This window comes from Ostrea edulis, chromosome 8 (genome assembly GCF_947568905.1).
Source record: "Ostrea edulis chromosome 8, xbOstEdul1.1, whole genome shotgun sequence".
Classification (NCBI taxonomy): Eukaryota; Metazoa; Mollusca; class Bivalvia; order Ostreida; family Ostreidae; genus Ostrea; species Ostrea edulis.
The window spans coordinates 43,804,943-43,827,442 of record NC_079171.1 but is presented as its reverse complement, the minus strand read 5'-3'; the positions used below and the strand labels follow the sequence as shown (position 1 = coordinate 43,827,442).

The 22,500-nt window shown below is 37.2% G+C and overlaps 2 protein-coding genes across 2 annotated transcripts in view; one reads left to right on the top strand and one right to left on the bottom strand.

Annotated features, from left to right (window-relative positions):
- Positions 1 to 1,005, bottom strand: part of LOC125662738 (transmembrane protein 267-like) — a 6,199-nt gene extending 5,194 nt beyond the window's left edge. Inside the window, exon 1 of the mRNA XM_048895067.2 lies at positions 886 to 1,005. The gene's annotated coding sequence lies outside the window, so the exon portion shown is untranslated. The remainder of the gene's footprint in view (positions 1 to 885) is intronic.
- An 891-nt stretch (positions 1,006 to 1,896) lies between these two features.
- LOC125662696 (uncharacterized) overlaps positions 1,897 to 22,500 on the top strand; it is a 21,383-nt gene continuing 779 nt past the window's right edge. Inside the window, exons 1-11 of the mRNA XM_056146211.1 lie at positions 1,897 to 2,009; positions 3,256 to 3,414; positions 4,899 to 5,043; positions 5,291 to 5,382; positions 7,776 to 7,795; positions 8,407 to 8,546; positions 10,273 to 12,766; positions 15,641 to 15,771; positions 16,238 to 16,505; positions 17,669 to 17,782; positions 21,682 to 21,788. Of these exons, the coding sequence (XP_056002186.1) occupies positions 1,897 to 2,009; positions 3,256 to 3,414; positions 4,899 to 5,043; positions 5,291 to 5,382; positions 7,776 to 7,795; positions 8,407 to 8,546; positions 10,273 to 12,766; positions 15,641 to 15,771; positions 16,238 to 16,505; positions 17,669 to 17,782; positions 21,682 to 21,788 (3,783 nt within the window). The remainder of the gene's footprint in view (positions 2,010 to 3,255; positions 3,415 to 4,898; positions 5,044 to 5,290; positions 5,383 to 7,775; positions 7,796 to 8,406; positions 8,547 to 10,272; positions 12,767 to 15,640; positions 15,772 to 16,237; positions 16,506 to 17,668; positions 17,783 to 21,681; positions 21,789 to 22,500) is intronic.

Below are 22,500 nucleotides of genomic sequence, written 5' to 3'. Positions count from 1 at the left end.
CAGGGTCCAGCAAAAGGTTTGTAGCTGTGAGGGAAGGTGGATGGCCCCATATGAGAGGTAGATTTTTGAGAAGGGCAGATAGGGTTCTTGATTGTGCAGTGTCTAAATCCCCATGTCTGGTACTGTGATGGTGTGGGGGTGGTGTGGATTAGCCCAAATGAGAGAAAATCAAAGCAAAAAGGGGGAACCTGCTCAGAGCATGTTTTGTGCACCAGCACCAGTATTTATAGATGACATGTAATTTAGGGTCATAATTTATTAACTACACTAATATGAAATACAAGTATTGACATAAAAGGGAAATATGATTTTTCATTAGTCTGTCATAATCTGACTTTGGTGTATACCCCCCTATCCACATGTTTCAAAACCAAAGACACTGTCCCCTGCCACCTAACATCAGCTATAATGTAATACATAGGACGTTTCTAGTTATGTGGTCCTCAATAGCACGCAACTGTGTATGAACAGTTATTTCCCTCACCGTTGCTAAGCAGAATGTAGACACCGCCATTTGCATTTTCATCTCATATGCTGAGACTTGAAACTCACCAATGTGAATTGATTAGAAAGCCCAGATATCAAGTAGGGGCTTGGGGGTGGCATATGAGTTAACAAGGTAAAAAAAAATAAGTTCCCTCGCTACGCTCGCGAAGCTCAGTGGTTGTTGTGTACATTCTAGACCTTTACAGATCCTGTGCCTACATCCTAACTCTTTATTGTGTATCCTAACTGTATCACTAAAGTCAGTCACGAAATCGTTTTGTATAAATGTATACACAATAAAATGTTCTGGATGCCTCCATACATCAGCTGTATATCACCGTACAGCATTTTTTTTTTATTGGATCGGTATACTAGTCAAGCAAACATTCGTGGAATTACCTTAATGACGGAGATCCGAGACACACTAACTGACTAACTCACTATGTAGCCTAACAGTAACTGAGCAAGCACATCGACGCAGACTTTGTTTACGTGAGCAATTGTTTTGCGAATTCCGATCTCGATAGCAAAACGTTATCGCAATATATTCCGCCTAATAGATATATCTTCAGAAAAAAGTATTTTAACGATGTCAACATAGGATGATATTTATTTTATTAACATTCGTTTGCAAAAATGATTTGTTTCTTAAGTTAAATTTGTCATAAATTTAAAATATGTTTTACCATCGAGTTCGGAATACTATAAAATAAAATCCTGTTGTGACAGTCAACAAAAAAGCAAAGACAGCACCATGAGTAAGACGATTTTATTCACTGATGTTTCTTCATAAGAATATATTACCTTGCAGCTGCCGGAAAACACGAAGGTGCCATTTTTCGTCTTAGAAAACAGCATTTAGTTTGTTGGCATGTATGATGATATTATGCTTCTAGATCTATATTAAAAAATAAAAATGAAGAAGAGTTGAAAAACTCAATATATATTGCATCAAAATTTACATGTCATTTTCATGTGGTAAGATTGTACGTATAAAACCAAATTTTCAACGATTATTTTAAATCTTAAGCCAACAATGTCTTGTCATTTACATTTAATGATTAATCTTCTATAGGCCTACATCTACATGGCAGAATAATCAACGTGTTGGTGGTGACCATTATCAGGCAGAAGCAGAAGAAATCTGTAACTATACTATATGAAACATACATATGATAATTGCCCTTGTGATTATCTCATAATCAATGGTCAACTGACCAGTGTGTAATTTTACAACATGCAACAACAAATCCTGTAGATTGGGTCGATCATCAGACTGGAGGTTTCTCATCAATGTAGCAAATACAAGTATGTGTTGAACACTGACGTTAGCCATGTTAAGATACACACGTCTTGTCATCAGAACTAACTGTCGTTTACCTATCTAACTGTTGGTTTTAGAACATGGATATGTTGGAACCGCTGACTCTTCAGCACATTTCGAGGCTGGTGTGTGTACAGAATTTACTGAACCTGACAGAAGGAAAAGATGTCACAAATTATCTGAGATCAGCCTACCACAGGTAAATTAGGTGTCCTTTTTTTTCCCCTGTTACATTTTTGATGATCCAATGAAACAACAGTCTATCCTGATTAATATCGTGATAGTGCTACTGTTTGGAGGGTGAATGTAATGCTTGAATTACATAGCTGAAATAATGTAGCCCACTCCGATACCCCCCCCCCCCCCACCAAAAAAAAAATCGAAGAGTGCTACATTATTGCAGGCAGAATTACACAGATTGGAGCAGTGACAATGTTTGCTCCATCTCTATGACGACAAAGTGTTAGACAGTGGTTTCATATATACATATTTGTATTGTATCTATTTCAAAGTCTCAATTTGCATTTGATAAAAAAAATTTCAATCAACATTTCGTAGAACTCTAAGAATTTCCTCTTTTCAAATTTAGTTTGACATGTCATTAAGAGCTGGCTTTGCAATCATGTGATCGCAGAAACATTTTATTTTAAAAAAATGCTTTTTCTGTGTTGTTTTATAAAAAATATTCAACAGCCACATTGTCTGCATTTTTCTATAAGAGATGCATTGACCATGTTCCTATTTTAATCAAATATTGAAGGACCATGCACATTGACCGTGTTCCTCTATAACGGTTCAGTCTTAGATGGTCAGAGACTTGATTGGTCATCTTAATTGATTTAAATTCCAATAGACCAATACCATATTTAGCCTTTCAGTATCTTCAATACAGAAGTTCCGAGTTCCCCAAGAGTTATTTCCCTTTGTCAAACCTTTCAGTAAATTGTGACGTAAAATATGATGACGGTGAGTACATTTGCAAATTACTATTGTTGTATTATTTCTTAAAAGATGATATCCAGAGTTTCTGAGACCATCCTATCTCAGGGGAAAGCCAACTTTAGTGAGTTTATGAGTATTGGATAACAAAATGGCTCAAACAAATACTGTTAATTGCCATCTTTCTTTGATAAAAGCGTCACTCATGTAGAAGAGGAAACGAATAATGATTTAATAGCCAATTTGATGATCTTATTCAAACAGATTATGCTCGATATGGCCAGAATATACATACCAGTGATTGATATAAACAAAAGTTACGCTTTTATTACATTAATTGTACGTAATCGTTATGTACAATGCCAGTCTACGATATAATGTGTACATTGTGTACCCACCATACGTCATAAAATGCGAAATAGTTCGACAAAGGGAAATAATTTTTGTGTAACTCGGAACTTGCATATTCAGGTCCCATCAATGACAAAATTCCTCTTCTGTTGCAGTGCTGTTACAGAGGACCTGTTAAATCACATGGTCCAGTTTTATCCAAAGAAGCTGACCGATGACATTTTGGCTGGTCTGGCATCTCCACACATACACAACCTGAAGCTTGTCAACTGTTCTCAGATAAAACCGTCTAACTTCATCAAAATCTCCCCATAGTCAGTATAAGTAATTTATATTACTCCTTATATTAGCTCTAAATATGAAAATTTTTATTTTCTTGTAAAAATATGCTGTGATAGTTTTGTTTATAACTTTGATCATAGTCATTGATAATATCAAAACTAAGTTTAAGATTTTATTAAAATAAAGATTTCGGTTGTATTTAATATATAGCATTCAGGACAATAATGTAATTCTGCTTCATTCAGAGCCTCTGGATAGGTTTTCTAACACAAATATTGAGAACAAAGTTTATAAACCTCATGTTTTTCTGCTATTGAATAGTAAATCACAATTGTGCATCAGAAAATTTCGACCCCAAAATGACAGCTAATGGAACACTTTAAAACATTTACTTTATACTGATAAAACAAGTAATGTCACTTTGTCTCATTCATAAACCTTTGTGTGTAAGGACAACCGTCAAGGTTATCAGTTTTTTTTACTCCTCTCAAATTGGAAGGGCTACTCTGGTTTGCCCTCATAAGTTTTTCCTTCAGTGTCCATTATTTTTTTTGGGGGGGGGGGGGGGGGGGGGGTTAGTTTCGATCATAAGAATATAAGGACAGCAGCCAAGGTTATCAGGTCTATTTTACTCCTCTGGAATTGGTTTTTTCCTTCAGTGTCCATTTTTATCATTATTATTTTTGTTCTTGTTGACAAACTTTAGCTTCTATCATCTTTGTCAAGATTTCATATTGTGCATGCATGTATTGATCATGATTTATATGTAACCTACAAAATATAAATATTCATATTAGTCTTAGGGTCATGGGTCATATCAGAGCAGTTGTTCAAAACTGTTCTGATTAGAAGGACTTCACCCCAGTTTGATTCCATTTGATTGGTTAAATTGTGATGTAAGTACCACAACAGAGAAAGGGAGTTAACGCTTGTATGCATCAAAACATTTTTCTGTCTTACAGAGTTATCTCTCTTTATATATGCTTTTTGTCTCTCCATTATTAATACAAACTGTCAAATAACAAAGCATGGTGCTAGAAGAAATATTCTATAGATTAATTTCAAATACTTTATTTTTATAAGTTTACATATTACAGGTATCAAATAACTGGTATTCTTATGCCCCTATTTCAAAGATCAGATTGCATATTGATTTTGTCCTGTCTGTTAGGATATAGTCTGTATAAATGTGTGTTCAAAACATTAACCTGGTTCATAACTTTTGAATGGTGAATGATACGACTTTCATCACTCCAATGATTACACTTACATGTATGAGTCACATGATTTGCTCTTCATCCGCTGAAAAAAATGAGTATTACCCATAATGCTTTTGAAATGTCGAAATAATTAGATTGTTAGGAAAGTACCATAAACGTTTTTAAATTCCAGAAAATTGCTTTCTCATCTTTTACTGGTGTCATATCTTCTTTTGTGTAATGACAAGGAAATCCCCCCCCCCCCCCCCCCCCACCCACACACACACACACTTAAGTATATTATTGATTTATTGCAGCTGTAAGAATCTCCGTGGCCTTGACCTGAGGAATTGTAGTCAGGTGATGTTGCCGGATTTCTTCGTTTTGATTGACATGTCGGGGTTCAATCTGACCTCGGTGTCTGTAGAAGACTGCACAACAGTGGACAATGCTGTGGTTCACGTAAAAAAGTTCTAATTCTTTTGAATATTATTAATGGTACCTTTATATGTTAGTTTCACATTCATAAAACTAATCAAACCATTGAATATTGAAATACATTGCTTGTAATGACTATGGGTGAAGAACTATAATATAGAATAATTTTCAAGAAACTGCAAAAATGTTCAATACCCAGAAAGTGTTCACAAGTGTTAAATTTTAAATCATTAAATTATCAATAACTTATGAAGTGTTTTTTTTTTTCCAGAGTATTTTACGAAATCTTCACCATCTCAGACACCTGAATGTATCGTCCTGCAAAAACATAACAGACAACGCCTTTCTACTGAATCTAGATCAGTCTATAAATAGGATTGGGCGGATGGTATGTATGCCCCCCGCTGACCTACAACTTCTCTAGTACCTAGTACCTAGTTAACCTGTCTGTCTAAATGTAAGTTAAGGACATGTGGGACGATGTGGCCAAAAATAACTCGTTAATGAATATTTATCCTTTTTTTTCAAGAAGCACCATCAGGATGTCCTGTACAATGTGTATAAATTTCGTGACCACTTTCTAGGTATACAAGGAAGATAATAAGCTTTGAATTACCCCCCTTTTCGAAAATTGTGAATTTTACAAGATCATTCCGATTTTCATTTCAAAAAAATAATTTGAAGGGATTTTTATATATATCTTTTACAATAATCTTTAGAATATATGCAAAATGTAGAATAAATAATAATAACATGCTTAAACATAACTGTATAATAAGAAATTGGGAACGTTTAAGGATTCGGGGTGGAAATTAGTACTCAAATACAGGGTAGTCCAGATACTAAATGAAGCACTGCTCAAAAACTTGTCAATGAATTTTTTTTGCAAACACTGCAACTAAAAGCTATTCATATACCTAACTTCCTGTAAAAATATGAAGGGGTGAAGCTAATCTTGATTTTGAGATAGGCGTTTTTGAAGTTATACATTGATGTGTTCACTTGGGGTTAGGCTTGACGAAATATATGTTATTAATAACTTTCAAGCTTATATTCGTTTCATGAACAACTACTGTTAAAAGTAATGGGGGAGAGGATAGTCTCAATTTATTTGCACTACATTTTTTTTATTTTTTTTACAATGCTCACTGTCAAAGACGGGGCGGGGGGGGGGGGGGGGGGGGGGGGGGGGGGGGGGGGGAGGGGGATTATTTGGAATACATTGTTAGAAACTATATTATTTGTTTTGAACCTATTGAAATATTTAGAATTTTCATGATTATGGTACAAAAATTGAGTTAATGAAAACAAATAAAGATTTTAATCTTATTTTAAATATACATGTATATATTATACATGACTTTGGACAAAACGTCTAGCTCTACAATTCGTGTTCCTTCAAACCACGGGGTTAGATCTAGTTAACTTAAGTATAAGCTACTACTTTGTTTACAAGATCAACAGTACTTCCGCGGCCAGGGTAGCTAGTGTCGCTTATGACTCGGATTGTCTCCATCCTATTTTTCAAGGAATTTATGTGTCGCACACGTTGTGACTTTGCACTTTTTTTCCCCACACGTCTGCTTCTCGCTTTCCGACGTGTATCATATTTATTACATTAGTTACCATTTTCGCAGCAGTGTTTCGTAAAATTAGTAAAAATAATTTGTAATATAAAATAATTTGAGAAATAAAGCCTACTTAGATTTACATGAAAATGCTTGGGGAAATCAAACATTCTAGCATGGACGTTAAGGTTTGACAAAAAGTATCAATCTTCGGCATATGGGGGGTAGGGTATTTTTCGCAAACAATGATCGATTATAAAAGCACCAGACTAGTTCGTACGTTTCCCAAGCAAGATTTGGTATCAACAAACGATCCTCATCTTACACTTGCACCGGGTCATTGTTTATGTACTATTGACTTTCTTTTTGTAAATGACTAGATTCAAATTGCATGTACATGTAGGAGCGATTTTGGTGACTAATACGCTATATACTATCAAAATTACTGTGGCGCATACTGTATTCATAATATGTATACAATGTATATGAAAAGGGAGACTTGTAATCAATATGAAATAGAAATAAAAATTATCATTTGACAAAGAATTCAATCAACAGATTTACACATGACACTTGGCAGCAATAGCAAATTACGACAAAATATGATGACATTTTCCCCGCGATACAACGTCGTGACGTACTTTTTTATTGTGACATCATATAGTGTGTCTGTAGAGCATTGTGATTTTTCTCGGTAAACTTTAACTATGCTGTGTCCGGTTCTAAATTTATAATAAATTCGCAATCATCACGTGATCATCGTCCCGCATATCCTTAAGTGAAAGGTTTCTAAAGCATTTCTAAGTTTGTATAGCTTAAATCAACAGGAAACTTAACTTATGCATACATGTGATGAATATTGCACATGTCACTGGGTGGTCTACCCAATGACATGTGTAATCTAAAGTAAAAATTGCCCATTACCAGTGCACAGTGCTGAACAAACATGCTTATTTGAGTTAACTGTTTCACTTGTGGTAGTTGGACAGGTTTGATCGCCTTTGGCTAGATAGCTTGGTTGGTAGACCACATGACAAGAAATTCAGTGGACCTGGGTTCGAATTTTGGTCTTGTCCATTGCATTTTCTCCCTGTTGCATTTGGTGCTGTAGACTATCCCCTGGAACTGACAGGTGAAAATGCCTGCCAGGGGATAAAGATCCTTGGTTGATGTCTCCAAGGTGTGAAGACATTTAAGGAGGGAGGAATGTGGTGGTCATTTGGGTTTGATCGTTTGTGTGCAGATAGGTCAGTAGGTAGAGTACCTGATTAGAGATTCAGGGGACCCGGGTTTAAATCCTGTTCTTCTTTGTTGTATTTTCTCCCTTCCTGTCACACCTGTCACTTCCTGTCACACCTGTCACTTCCTGTCACACCTGTCACTTCCTATCACACCTGAAATTACTTTAATCATTGATTGATTGACTGTATCTTATTCCTGAGAATATTTTTCTCGTATGGAGATGTCACCTAGACTGGTGAAGGGCTTCAAATTTAGGCATATTCTCTGCGTTTACGGCCATTTAACAGTGAGGGTTCTTTAGCGTGCCACACCTACTGTGATATGGGACCTCCGTTTTTATGTGCATCTTCAAGGACCCGTGACATTCACACCTGATGCTGAGCATTTGGCAATGGAACTGTCACTGCCTGATTTAACAACTTAGTTTGTCGTGTCTGGGATTCGAACCCCGGCCTTCCGCATGCAGGGCGAACACTCTACTTCTAGACCACCGCAGTGGTTTGCAAGATTAATGGTACATCGTGACAATACTTGGTAACTCATAAATTGTTTTGATTTTAATTTAAGGAGAAGAGAGATGGACTTGCAGACAGCTATGAATGTTCACTGACCAGTATCGATGTGTCCGGCTGTCATGGACTGACCAATATGGCCGTACGGAATCTAGTGACCATGACAGGACCAACATTACAGCATGTCTCTATGTCGTGGACAAATGTAAGTTACACGAGTTAATATGTATTAATAAATACCCCCCCCCCATCCCTACAGACTAGCAACATATGAAGTAACATGATGGTGTGTGTATAAATCAGTAAATGTGTGGTTAGGGTCGTAAAAGTGCATCATGTCTTAACTTGCATTTAGATTTATACTTAATATTTTAAAAGTTGCTAGAGGACGCTCTGTTTTGCAGTGTCCTTGTTTTATTAAGGAGCAGATGAGCATGTAAAAATGGAGATGTAATTCATTTTAAATTAATGAAGTTTTGTCATTGTCATCAACTTTGATTTGTTTTGTAAAAGTATGGGTGCACAATGCATGCCTGTAATGAAATAATGAAATCTTTGGGAATCAAAAGTTTATGACGGAATTTATGCAAATGCATTTGGAATTCGGGTGAAAAAAGAAATGGGTATTTTTAATTTTCTCATTTCACATGATTTGATACAGCAAAACGTGCTTAATAATAGGAACTCAGTTATAAAAGAAAATCTTTCCTATAATTTATTTCAAAATTACCATACATGCCAAATTCATAACAAATCTTTGTAAGAATAAAAAGGTTTAAGAAACTTTGTTGTTAGGACTTCTACAAACCTTAGGAAGGCTAGAAGGTGCAGTTGTTTGTTTGTTTTACGTCCTGTCAAGACTTTTTTACTCATGTCACCAATTGTACATGTAGGTGAAGTACCACAAATTTAGACCAATACTTAGCACTCAGTGCCATAAATACTAGTGATGTTTTTTTTTTTTAATGTAACAATGCCTGTCGTGACTTGGGACCTTTGTTTTTCAGGTAATCTCTAAAAGATCAATGATTCTCACTTCTAAATGTTGAGTGTTTGGCAATTGAGCAATCAATATCGTATGTGTACGTCTTAGGCTTGACACAGCCATGGAATGAGTGGGATTCAAACTCACGATCCCCCAGTTACAAATTGAGTGCTCTACCATTGAGCTACCATGACTGGCTAGAAGATGTAATAAGATTATGAGGTGTAGGAAGGTTATAAGGTGTAGGAAGGTTGTAAGATGTAGAAAGGTTGTAAGGTGTAGGAAGACTGTAAGATATAAGAAGGTTGTAAGGTGTAGGAAGGTTGTAAGGTGTGATAAGGTTGTTAGGTGTAGGAAGACTGTAAGGTGTAATAAGGTTGTAAGTTGTAGGGAGGTTGTAAGGTGTAGAAAGACTGTAAGATGTAAGAAGGTTGTAAGGTGTGGGGAGGTTGTAAGGTGTATCATTACATGTATGAACTGACTGCACTGTACAATATTAACTGTCCAGCCATGTGTCCCTCTGTCATATCATTACATGTATAAACAGACTGTACTGTACAATATTAACTGTCCCTCTGTCATATCATTACATGTATAAACAGACTGTACTGTACAATATTAATAGTCTCTCTGTCATGTCATTACATGTATAAACAGACTGTACTCTACAATATTTACTGTCCCTCTGTCATATCATTACATGTATAAACAGACTGTACTGTACAATATTAACTGTCCCTCTGTCATATCATTACATGTATAAACAGACTGTACTGTACAATATTAATAGTCTCCCTGTCATATCATTACATGTATAAACAGACTGTACTCTACAATATTTACTGTCCCTCTGTCATATCATTACATGTATAAACAGACTGTACTGTACAATATTAACTGTCCCTCTGTCATATCATTACATGTTGATATATTTTATCATTTATAGCTGACTTTGGAATCTTTGCTGTGCCTCTCTGGATTTCATGTTCCCAGACGTTTTCTAGGATGTGAGATGGAGCATGACGATGAGGTATGTGAGATGGAAGATGATAGTGAGGAGATGGAAGATGATGGTGAGATGTGTTGTAAGACAACTACATGTGATTCACAAAGTGAACCTAGGGAGAGAACGTTGGCAATGTCTGCAGAGGAGGAAGACTCTGTTCAACAAATGTCACCAAATATCTCTCAAAGCACTGAGACATCGGCTGGTTTCCTTGATCGACAAGGTAGTACCGCTATAGACAACCTAGACAAGAGCTGTCTTGGAAATGATTTATCCCAGTGTGTAAAACCTATGGAGGAAATTGAAGACAATGTGGACTCAAGGTTGAATCTTGAAAATCCTGATGTGTATAAACCTAAGCATCAGCAGCACACTGCTTTCCCTCCACAGACCAAAGATTTGATTGACAGTGGAGAAAATGTGCAGTTAGTGAACAATGTGCCATCTGAATCTCTCATACGAAACCAAGCTCATATGCAGTGTGGCATCAGCCATGATTTTAAAGATTTAGAGCATGTTTGTTTAACCTCTTTTAATGAACTCACTTCTTACCAGGGACATGTCAGGTGCTGGGATGAAGCCCCCACTGAAATGTGTTTTATAGACTCAACTCAGATACACAGCGATAAGGATCTTCAATCTGTAATCGATCCCGATATTGATGATATTCATAGCAGTGCTGAGATGCATGTAAATGATGGTAATGGAATATCAAAACACAGGGACTTTCTTAACGGAGATCCACTCTCTAACAAGGGAGGTAATTCTTGTATTGATGATGATGAAAAATTGGACAAGTGTGTTCCTTTATTTTCCTCTTGTGCCAAACGTAATGCTAAAATTGTTTCATGTTCAGTGGAAATGTCAACAGATACAGCCAATCCAATGGAAAATGCTGAATTTCTTGATCATGCTGGAAATCAAGATGGACCTATCAGACATGCGTTTAATCACACGTCTTCCAAAACACTTAGCAATTCAATGTCAGAAAGTACTACCATCCTCAATACCGGCAGTGAGTCAACATCAGAAAGCACTGCCCTCCTCACTACTGGCAGTGAGTCAACATCAGAAAGCACTGCCCTCCTCACTACTGGCAGTGAGTCAACATCAGAAAGCACTGCCCTCCTCACTACTGGCAGTGAGTCAACATCAGAAAGCACTGCCCTCCTCACTACTGGTAGTGAGTCAACCTCAGAAAACACTGCCCTCCTCACTACTGGCAGTGAGTCAACATCAGAAAGCACTGCCCTCCTCACTACTGGCAGTGAGTCAACATCAGAAAGCACTGCCCTCATCACTACTGGCAGTGAGTCAACTGGTGCTAAAGAATCATTCCCATTGCTCTCAAAATCAAACACATCTGCGTTGTCGGATGTAAAGCTGAACAGTTGTACAGCTCTAACTAATGCAGATGATTGGGATGCAGTAGGTAGGTGCAGTGGATACCCTGAACCTCCAACCAAGGAGTCATTTATTTCTTTGGTGGAACAACCTCCCAAAGCCCATTCAAAATCATTTGCATCATCCCAAGGTGAAAATGAACTAGAGAAATGCCTTTCAGTGAATAATTTGATACATTGTTGCTCAAATCGCTCTTTTGATGAAGACATGTTACCAAAGAATAGTGAAGGTTCTGTAGTCTTATCCTGTGATGTTTCTCAAATCATACTGCAGGATGATCCCCGATCTGATGACAAACATACAATTAATGACTTTCAGTCAAGTGATGGAAAAGATTTTGATTGCAACAGAGATGAACGGTTGTCTCCCGCAGCCATTTTGCCAAAATTAGAAAACTTAACCACTGCTTCTGTTTTGCCAAAAGATGCCATAAACCAAAATTTTGAGTCCCTCGCTGGAGTTGACGTCCCTGTTGTGTATTCATGCAGCGTGTTGTGTGAATCTGGATATCAAAAATCAGGAGATAGTGGTGTGGAAGGAAGCACACCCACAGAGACAGACGATCAGCGGTGCATGTCTGCGAATTCTGGAGAGGTTGATTTTTCACAACCACGTCAAACCCAATCAACCAATGAATCCTCCATTTCATTAAAAAATCTCCAATTGACAGATCTCAGAAACCATACAAAATCAACACAAGGAAAACGAAAAAGGGTTGACCAAATCCTTCCGTCGTTGAAGCACATCTATAAACCAAACATCAAGTCAATAGACTTAGAAGAGATAGACCACCCTAATAACAAACAACAGGATCTAGAGAACGCGTTCAGTGTATTCATAACACGAAATTCTGGTCTGCAATCGTTGAAATTGTCTTGGATAAAGTTTCCCAATCATCTCCTGAAGCTGGTCGTGGATACGTGTGTTGACTTACGGGAGATAACTCTGATTGGGTGTAATGTGATCGACCCTGAGCATGTCCGCTGTATCGGGTCGCAGTGCAAGAACCTACGGAAAGTTGAATTAGAAGGTAATGATTGAAAACGGTATTGGCAATTCTTAAAAAACACGTAGGTTTACATGTAAACTATCATAATGAGATATCGGTAGTGCTTTGATCATCTGTAACACTCTTGAAATTTGAGAACTGTTAAAGAACTCAGGACTTTTGATATATGGATTTTAGTTTTGTGTTTCTTATTTGAGCTTCGGGATCATTTTATGTACACAATGATCACTAATGCACTCGCAGGCGACATGCTGTGTTCCTTGAAAAAGACATTACTTGACAATTGCTATTACTTAGGAATTTTTGCTTTTCTTTATTAATGTTCAATTTTGAAATTTATTGTACATGTATATATCTTTATATACATATATTAATTTACATTTTTCTTTACCATGACTATACTATATCGAAATCAGTGCATAGAATTTGAAAGTTTCAACGGGGAGAAATATTATCTCACTGAATCAGTGCGAAAGTAACTTGGGGCAAAAATTCCTCTTTGTAATCTTTTACGAATTATATTTAAAAATATCATAATATTTTTAGCTCAGCTGAGTTGAAAGCTCAAGTGAGCTTTTCTGATCACATTTTGTCGGTCATACGTCTGTCCATTTGTCTGTCAGTCTATAAACTTTTCATATTTTGTCTTCTTCTCCAAAACCACTGGGCCAATTTCAATCAAACTTGGGACAAGGCATGGTTGAAGGGGATTCAAGTTTCATGCCCTCTTTAAAGCGGAGATAATCACGAAAATGCAAAAATAGGGTGGGGTCATTTAAAAATCTTTTTCTCAAGAACCACACGACCAGAAATGTTCAAATTTACATGAAAGCTTCCTGACATAGCACAGATATAAGTTTGTAAGTTTGTTAGGGTGGGACCACAATAAGGTATCAAAGTTTTACATGTGAATATGTAGGGGAAGTCTTTAGAACACTTCTTTTCAAGAACCACTGGGTCAGAAAAGTTTGAATTTACATGAAAGCTTCCTAGCATAGTACAGATTCAAGTTTGTTAAAATCATTGCACCCAAGGGTAGGATGGGGCCACAATATGGGATCTAAGTTTTACATGCAAATTTATAGGGAACATTTTAAAAATATTCTCAAGAACCACTGGGTCAGAAAAGTTCAAATTAACTGGACAGCTTTCTTACATAGTTGAGATTTAAGTTTGTCAAATCATGGCCCCCTTGGGTAGGGTGAGGCCACAATAGGGGATCAAAGATTTACATGCAGGTTCTGTATATATGGAAAATCTTCTCAAGAACCACTGCGCCAGATAAGTTCAAATTGACATGAAAGCTTCCTGACATAGAGTGAATCTAGGTTTGTGCAATTCATGGTCCCAGGGGGGTAGGGTGCCACAATGGGGATTAAAGTTCTACATTTGCTGATATACAATGTAAAGGAAAAATCTTTAAAAATATTTCTTGAACTATTTAAGCTAGGGCTTCCATATTTTGTTTATACAATTTTTTAAAGTAAGAACTTTCATGTGATACAAGGGTGATCGTGTGACCTTGACTTGGAAGTTTGACCTAGTTTTGATAAAAAAAATTGACTTACACAATATATCCTGATCTATTTAAGGTAAATCTATCATATCTTGTATGTAAATTTCTTCTGTCAAGAGATTTCATTGCATGTGACCCTCAACTTTGAGTTTGACCTAGTTTTAAGAACTTGTATTACATGTAACTATATCTGGAACTAATTAAGGTAGGGGTTTCACATTTTATATATAGTTCTTTATAAGAAGACCTTGTGACACATGTGTTTGAACTTTTGACCTTGGAGTTTAACCTACTTTAAAAAAAAAAACCCTGACCAATTCAATCTTTCCTGAACTATTTAAGGTAGGGCTTTGAAATTTTGTTTATAATTTTGTTTATTGCACGACATTGTTATACTTTGGCATTTGACCTTCTGGCATTGACCTGGAAGTTTGACCAACTTTAGATACAAATCTGACGTATTCAGTATATCCAGAACTATTTAATGTTTTGTATTCAGATGACTCATGGCGAGGTCTTTCATATCATACCATGATATATGACCTTGTGACCTTGTTTTATCCAGAAGAGCAAATTCATGCTAGTCATATTGATGTTGAGGCAACGTTTTATCATGTGAATTCAATTTGAGTTATGCTGTGATCCTTTGGGCTATGTTGGGGCCACAATATGGGGGTCAAAATATTTCATGAGAATAAAGATTGATAAAAAAAATCATAAAAATCACATGTGAACAGAAGAGACAAGGTGATTCAGGTGAGCGATGTGGCCCATGGGTCTCTTGTTAAATATAAGTTTTCCAAGTTATTTTATATTCATTGTTTATTTTAGATGTGATCTAGACGTCTCTTCTTTTCACAATCATGTAAACAAAGTTTTTATTCATGAAGAGCACCGATTTATTTTTAAGCTCGATATGAAACTTCATGCGGATTCTTAGCACAATAAATATAGATGGTATTTTATTAACGTATCATTATAATATCCCGTTTCTTACAAATATGTCATGGTTGTCGTAAAAAACTTAAAAGTCATGAAATAGTCGTGGCTGCATCCATCAACATAATTTGTCGGATTGACATTGCAGCATCAACGTCATTACTTAGTGATGTCTTTGCAAGTTGAATGAAAAGCACCACAAGTTATTTTAAAGTTTTTCGTAGCAAAATTATGTTGAAATGTAAATATTACTGATTTCAGATAAATGTAGTTGAAAATGAATTCAAAACAAATTTGATTTACAATTTTTGGTATTTGGATGTCCAACTGAAAAGGAATGGTATCATGTAATTGGGAATATAAAACTTACCTGCTTGTTTGCTACACATAAGCTAAAGTGACTAGATTTCGTGCTCAAATACTGAAGTAATTTCTTTCAGACTTACGGAGAATGACGGACTGGTCAGTCGTTCCTATAGTGTCCAAGTCGGACATAGAGACCTTGTCACTGTCCGAGTCAGATATCCATGACGTCACAGCAATCAGACTGGCCGCAAAACTCTCAGAAAATGTATGTATCCTTGGAAATCGATAGAACTTGATATTTGGCTGCAGTGACTTCTGTAGTATATGTGACTGGCAGTGTCTATATACATGTAGTGTTACCAGCATTTAATGTTTTTAATCGTTTGTAACGTGAAATGATCAGAATGTATGCCTCTGTAGCAACTTTCAGCAAATGTTAGATAAGTATGAAAGTTTTAATTTTAATCATGTCGCTGTCTGCTCTGTATAGAGAAGAGTGGTAAAACAAGTTGAATGCCTTACCAGAGTAACACTGATTTGGACGGGTAATAACGTGTTAATAGTGAAGGTTTGAATCCTTCCAAGAACTTAATTATTTTATATTGACTGTGACTTTAAAAATAAAAAACAATACTATAATGAGTATTGGTTTGAATTCAGAAGCGCTGTGTTCATTTCCAGTATTCAGAATATGTCTTTTACTTTTACATGACTGCGTTGTATTGTTTCAGTTGAGGAGTTTGAATATATCTTACTGCCAAGAGCTAACAGAGCGCGGCATCAATGCTTTTCTCCGGAAACAAAGCTGTATGGAATCTTTCAGCGCTCGCCAGGGGGCGCTTACTAACCTGTCTTTGGGTCTTCTTAGTAGCAACTTCCGGATGTTGCGCGTTCTGAATATAGCCAGTGTTGAGGCTATTTCCGGTAGTGGTCTTGTCAGTATGATGAAGAGTCTGCATTATCTTGAATTTATTGACCTCAGCTGGGCAGGAGGATCAAGTGAGTAGAGACATAATCAGTGTCAAGGTCAAAGAAATGTTTACTTTTATAAATTCCACTCATGTTTACAAAGCATCGGGCTCCATGACTATGAATTATAAAGTTTGATAATACTAACATAACATAAGAACATTAATACAGGACTCGTGGAGAAGGGACAATCAATGTCCATGTTAAGGGCACTTGCTACAAACAAATCGAACTTCTCCGTTTTCAAATATTTCTGTACAAAAAGTAAATAAATATTCAAAACATGTAACAATAGCAGTATTACACAATGAATTAAGTCAAGTTGATCAAATTATTAGTGTTCACTGGATATTTGTTTTCAGAGCTCTCCTTTCTAGAAACACTTTTTAATCGCTTGAACCCTTTTCTAAAGACACTGATATTGTTTAAACCCTTTTCTAGAAACACTCTGTAATCGCTTGAACCCTTTTCACATTTTGATTAACATTTAATTGCTCTATGTACATCATGTCGGTAAACAAGTATCAATTAATACTACACTGTAAAGAAGCTCGTTCATGCCCGAATTTTAAAAACATTAATAGAGATTGGAACTCTTCAGAAGGAGGTAGAAAAATTTGTTTGTAGCAAGTGTCATTAAATGTCTTAGGTCTGACGAGATGCCTGGCCGGAGTATCGCACCCTGGACTCCTGAAAGCGAGCATCCTCACCACCAGCTTATCCTATACAGAAACTATCAATGCATTTTACTTCAAATTGGTGCTACATATAAAAAAAAAATGATTTGGATCTTGGTTTGATCTTGGTTTGAAATATGAACTAGGGTTCCCTTTGCATCTGGCTAACCGAATGCAACTGAAATGTACGCATACTACAGTAAAACACGCTTATAGTGAAGTGCTGGGGATGATCAATGATTCGTTATAAACGTAATTTGTTATGTCCAATGGGTTTGAATAGATTATTTAACGTCCCTCTTGAGAATCTTTCACTCATATGGAGACGTCACCATTGCCGCTAAAGGGCTACAAAATTGAGACCTACATGTATGCTTGGCTCTTTTGCCCTTTGAGCAGGGATGGATGAGTTTATGGTGTGTTGTAAAACTGAATGAAAATCACTTCACTGTATAAACATAAATTCATAATAATCGTGTTTGCTTTAACTGCAATGCTTTGAATTATTTTTTTTAGGTTTGCTTGATGAAGTTACAGAAGCGATTTTGAAATACTGTCCTCGGATAAATCGAATGGTGTTAGATGGACAAGCTCTCCTGACATCCAAACCTTTCCTTCCAATCATATCAGGTCAGGTGCAAAGAAATCAATTGTATAGAGACGATTTATTTCATTGGTAGACTATAGAAATGATTTATTTCAATGATACACTCTCTAGAGACGATTTATTTCATTGGTAGACTATAGAAATGATTTATTTCATTGGTAGACTATAGAGACGATTTATTTCATTGGTAGACTGTATAAAGACGATTTATTTCATTGGTAGACTGTATAGAGACGATCTATTCCATTGATATACTGTATGAAGTAGGGGTGGGGGAGAAGGCAATGTTTATATGGAATGTAGTAGCTAGCATTATACAATTAGGTCATTGTTGTGTCGCCTGCGTTGCACGCAGTGGCGACATATAGGGATCACTATCCGTCGTCTTGCGTCGTCGTCTGGCGTCGTCGTCGTCACAAAAAATTTCTGTCACAGTTTTCTCAAGAACCACATGGGGCAACTCCCTGATATTTGGCACAGAGCATCAGTGTGGCCAACTGTATTGTGTAAGACATTTTCGAATCTGTCGCTTATCAACTTCCAGTTTGCCGGGACTTAGAATTTTTTACAGCAAAAACATTTCTGTCACAGTTTTCTCAAGAACCACATGGGGCAACTCCCTGATATTTGGCACAGAGCATCAGTGTGGCCAACTGTATTGTGTAAGACATTTTCGAATCTGTCGCTTATCAACTTCCTGTTTGCCGGGACTTAGAATTTTTTACAGCAAAAAAATTTTTGCTGAACATTTTATTTTATGATTAACTGAAGGACAGTATTTTTATGTACAAAAGGACAGTATTTGTAATTCCCATACTGAAGGACAGTATATGTTATTTCAGAACAGCACTAATTATGATTTTTCTTGAGAAACAGTAAATTGGATATATAAAAAGACAACAAGACTAAGCAGTAAACCCAACAGATAATTACTTATGGTTATTACCATTGTCTTGAAGAGCACAGTAACAGGTTGATACATATTTTCAAACATATGTTTTCATTCAGTCTACATTTAATAAATGTCTTAATTTCAAACAGATTCTCCCACAAACTCCATTGCATAATAATGTCTCATCTTTCAATTTCAATTAAGTTATCGTTAAAGAATGTTTCGTAATTCTCAAAACCTTTAAAAGGAGTATTAAACTGACAAAAACCATTTGAATAATTTACTTTTTCAACATTATACGTGATATATTGCATATAGAATCAACTAGCAGGCGACACATGTCTTCCGGGGAAGACTTAATACTGCGTATTTTGTTTAGTAGACTTGTCCTCAGTACGAGCCACAGCTCAGTGTTCTAGATAGATCCCGAAAGGCAAACGACAGAGAACAACGGATCACCGAGCTGACCCCAGTATCAGGGTCACTGTTCTCAGACCGGCCTACTGCCCGTGAAATATGAGATAGCTCAGACCAGCCTACTGCCCGTGAAACATGAGATAGCTCAGACCAGCCTACTGCCCGTGAAACATGAGATAGCTCAGTCCGGCCTACTGCCCGTGTAAACATGAGATAGCTCATACCAGCCTACTGCCCGTGAAACATGAGATAGCTCAGAACGACATGCTGCCCGTGAAAACATGATATAGCTCACACCAGCCTACTACCCTGGCAAACATGATAACGCTCAGACTAGCCTACTATCCGGGCAAACATGATATAGCTCACACCAGCCTACTACCCGGGCAAACATAAAATAGCTCAGACCGGCCTACTACCCGGGCAAACATGAGATAGCTCAGACCGGCCTACTGCCCGTGAAACATGAGATAGCTCAGACCGGCCTACTGCCCGTGAAACATGAGATAGCTCAGAACGACATGCTGCCCATGAAAACATGATATAACTCAGACCAGCCTACTATCTGGGCAAACATGAGATAGATCAGACCGGCCTACTATCCGAACAAACATGAGATAGCTCAGACCGGCCTACTACATGTACCCCTGAAACATGAGATAGCTCAGACCGGCCTACTGCCCGGGCAAACATGAGATAGCTGTTCGATTACTATCATAGCTACCCTATTGATGACATTTAGTAACATTTTATGCCAAGTTTCCATTGATGATAAGGGTTGTGCAACCGAGCACTTCACATGATACAATCATGACAACTTTTTAGGTCACCTGAATTCATTCAGGTGACCTATTGCTATCTGTTTTTGTCCGTCGTCGTTCGTTGTGCGTTAACATTTGAACATTTTCAGCTTCTTCTCTGAAACCCCATAACCAATTTCAATCAATTTTGGCATATAGCATCTGTGGGTGGAGGGGAACAAAAATTGTGAAATTCGTGGTCCCTGCCCCCCTGGGGCCTGAGGGGTGGGGCAAAAACCATCAAAATGAGTGTAATTTTAAAAAATCTTCTTCTTTACTCCTGGACATCAAGAAGTCAAACTGTGGGCATAATTATAATGAGCGTTGAGCCCTCTACCAAAATTGTGAAATTCATGGCCCCTGGGGCAGGGGTTCTTGTGTTAGGGTGGGGCTCTATTGGTCATATAGTGAAAATGTAGAAATTCTTTGAAAATCTTCTCTGTCTCTGGGTATTAAGTAGACAAATTAATAGCATGGTAATGATGAGCAAGGATGCCTCTTTATACCCCCCCCCCCCCCCCGCAACAAGTTGTGGGGGGTATACTGGAATCGGGTTGTCCGTCTGTCGTCCGTCCGTCTGTAGATGCAATGGTTTCCGGGCTCTAAAGCATTATCCTTTCCACCTACCGTCACCATATCATATATATGGACTACCCATGGGATGAAGATGTTCCCTATCGATTTTGGGGTCAAAAGATCAAAGGTCAAAGGTCATGCACACTGGACATCGAAGTAGCAATATGGTTTCCGGGCTCTAAAGCGTTATCCTTTCCACCTACAGTCACCATATCATACATATGGACTACCCATGGGATGAAGATGTTCCCTATCGATTTTGGGGTCAAAAGGTCAAAGGTCATGCGCACTGGGCATCGAAGTAGCAACACTCAGAAAAGAGGTAGTTTATACCTATTACCAACACCCTTTGGGAGATTGGGGTAAGCGGGGAGTATTCTTAGTGAGCATTGCTCACAGTACCTCTTGTTAAAAATTGTGAAATTCATGGCCCCTGGATCAGGGGTTCTGGTGCTAGGGTGGGGCTCTATAAGTCATATAGTCAAAATGCATTATTTCTTTGAAAATTTTCTTCTCTGTCCTTGGGTATTAAGTAGACAAATCAATAGCATGGTTATGATGAACAAGGATGCCTCTTTCAAAATTGTGAAATTCATGGCCCCTGGGTCAGGGGTTCTGGTATTAGGGTGGGGCCCTATTGATCATATAGTGAAAATGCATTTTATTTCTTTGAAAATCTTCTCCTCTGCTGCTGGGTATTAAGTAGACAAACTAATAGTATGATAATGATGATCAAGGATGCTTCTTTCAAAACTGAAATTTATGGCCCCTGGGTCAGGGGTTCTGGTGCAAAGGCGGGGATGACCACATAGCTATTCAATGTTTCTTCCATCCAAAAGTAAAATTCTTATATTTAAACACAAACCTAATTCAAACATTGGAAGGTTGTTACATGATACTCAGGTGACCTATAAGGCCCCTGGGCCTCTTGTTTTGATCAAGTCACTGTACCACACTTTAATATTCTATCTTATTAACGTAGTTTAGAAGTACTGGCAAAGCAACAAAGTGGCATTAGTTTTCTGAACCTCAGGAAATAATGACGTCAGAGTTCACCATAATCCAACACTCTTCTGACTCTTACCTCCGCTTTTATATTGTGACACGGGGTAAGCGTCGGAGGAATTTCGGATTAAGTACAGCGAATATAAGATAAATTTAGCCACATTTCATTCATTACAGTGATTTATTGGCGTTATTTTTACCTGTTGACAATGGAGTTGAAATCTAATTTTAGATTGTGAAAAATGGAATCGATGTAAAGCCCTCTTTGTTTTCAAAGCAAAGGAGAGAGCAGCTAAGGCGGTGATGTGCATTGAAGACGAGGCTGAGTCAAGTGACGGCGTAAGTTTTAATCATTGAAGACGAGGCTGAGTCTAGTGATGACGTAAGTTTTAATCATTGACGACGAGGCTGAGTCAAGTGATGACGTAAGTTCCAATAATATGGAAATGAACCACCGTAAAATTCATCGACTTCATGCCAAGATACCATAAGGGTTGTTTTAAAGTATTCATTGTACTCGAAAGAATTAAAAATTTGTTTTTTTCTGGTGTTTATGTCCCTCAACTGATTCAATACGCAAGAGCTTGTTCTGATTTATTCATTCGCTACTGAAAACGAATAACGTAGTGCGGGGAAAGTGTTCCATTTTCATATATATATATTTTAAATTGTTAATACAGTAAACGAATCGGAATTATAAGAACCAAACATTGTTTTTGAAAAATTCATCCATGTATAAACTCTGGCCATTTTACTCACAAACTTAACATAGAAGTTATTTGCTCTTTTATTCAGTTTGTGAGTAAAATGTCCAGAGTTTACAAATCAATGAATTCTCCAAAAACAATGTTTAACCCTATAATAATGATAGTACATTGATGTACATATATATTATTACTACAGTAACTTGATCCGAAATGCCAGATCACGTCTTGTTGACAGGCGCGGATCGTCAAATCACACGAGTCACAGTTTCAAAGAATAGTGATACAGAATCAGAAAACCAGAGTGTGGTGATCCAGAAAATAGGATCACATTCTGTGAAATAAGC